The sequence below is a fragment of the Brassica oleracea genome, chromosome C9 (assembly GCF_000695525.1).
Source record: "Brassica oleracea var. oleracea cultivar TO1000 chromosome C9, BOL, whole genome shotgun sequence".
NCBI lineage: Eukaryota > Viridiplantae > Streptophyta > Magnoliopsida > Brassicales > Brassicaceae > Brassica > Brassica oleracea.
In genome coordinates, this window is record NC_027756.1 from 43,240,037 (window position 1) to 43,241,694 (window position 1,658).

The 1,658-nt window shown below is 33.2% G+C and overlaps 1 protein-coding gene across 1 annotated transcript in view; it reads right to left on the reverse strand.

Annotated features, from left to right (window-relative positions):
• The window catches only part of LOC106315100, a 1,603-nt gene extending 1,516 nt beyond the window's left edge, over positions 1-87 (reverse strand). Inside the window, exon 1 of the mRNA XM_013752870.1 lies at positions 3-87. Coding sequence (XP_013608324.1) covers positions 3-87 — 85 coding nt within the window. The remainder of the gene's footprint in view (positions 1-2) is intronic.
• Between the last annotated feature and the right edge of the window lie 1,571 nt (positions 88-1,658).

Sequence of the window (1,658 nt, forward strand, 5' to 3'; positions counted from 1 at the left end):
ACCACCGACAAGCATTTTCAAAGGTCCACCGACAGGCATCCATACATGTATGCCTTTGTGCTTGAAGTAACCTTTGAAAAGAGACATGTGTGGATGCCTGTCGGTGGACCTGAGTGTTGAGCGTAGAATTCTCAGCTGAGGTTTTGCTTTGCACAAATCATGTGCCAGAACTGAGAGTCTCCGTGAAGGAATCTTGAAGTTGCACTACAAGAAAAAAACGCTTTTCTTAGCGGACGAAAAACGCTATCTAACGATACGATAGCGGTTTATGAAGCGTTGTATCATCGCCCGTCATAATAGGTCAGACACATTAGATAGCGGTTTTTCACACTGCTATCTTATTATTATACATTATAGCGTTTTATTGTATGCAATTAAATATTTTTTTAATAGCATTTTAATTTTGCTATTATTTACACTAAAATTATTTATTTTAAAATTTATTTATTATTTTATTTTAGCTATTATTTTAAAACAGAAAAACATAATTAAAACTTTAAACTGATTTATATATTAAAATTTTGTTTATTATTTAAATTTATTTATAATTAAACTGGGTTACAAAAATATGATTTACAATTTTAATAAACTAAACCTAATAACAAAACCAAAATTAATAAACTAAACCTAATAAGAAAACCTAATAACAAATGTCGTGTTCTTCCATGACCTCTGCCTCTGCATCAGTTTTCGTCACGCCTCCGCCTCTGCCTCTGTTACTCGCGCCTCCGCCTCTGCCTCTGTTAGTCGTGCTTCCGCCTCAGCATCCGCTGTCTCATCCTTCACCTCTGGCGCACTTCCATTCCGGTTCGTCACTATTTGAGCTTGTCTCTAATCCAGATTTGTGACAAAGATGCTTGTACGGTCGACATCGAAGCTCCGTGTAAGAACAACGCCGACGGCGACAGCTACGTCTCCCACCAATCGTAACGCAGGAGGAGTAGATCTGGTGACTGGGTCTCGATCCTGACGCTAATGGTTGGAAAGGGAGAGGTTTGGCTGGGTCTGAGGGGGGAGTTGGGTTATCGGATTCGTTTGAGAATATTGTTAAGTCTGATGGTGAACCTGTAAAGGAAGAAGAATGAAAGAGATGACCAGAAAAAGAGATGAGATCTACGAGGGAGAGATAAGAAAGCTAAAGGATTGATCTGTTAACCAATGAGAAGAGAGATAAGAAAGCTAAAGGATTGATCTATTAACCAATGAGAAGAGAGAATAAAAAAACTAAAAGATTGATTTGTGGCCTTTGATTTAATGTTAATCAATGGCTTGGTATTCTTACAAGAAGTGTTTCTATTTTTTTTTAAAATTAATATTTATTTTTCTGTAGTTTTAATTATATATTTTGAGTATTTTATATATAAAATTAAGTTATTCATTTATATTATAAAGCTAATGATATAAAATTACAAAATGATTAGATTTCACTTTTATAAGCAATTTAAGTCAAATAAAATTAAGATTAACAAATTCAGTTAAAACAATTAAGATTAACAAAATGAATAGATTTCACTTTTATAAGCATTTTAAGATTTGAAGTTAAATAATAAAAAGTATTATAGTTTTAAGATTTTTAGTTAGAGTTTAAGGTATGTGATTAATTTAAGGTATGATATATATAGGGTTTGAGGGTTAAAGGTTTGAGGGTATTGATTTAA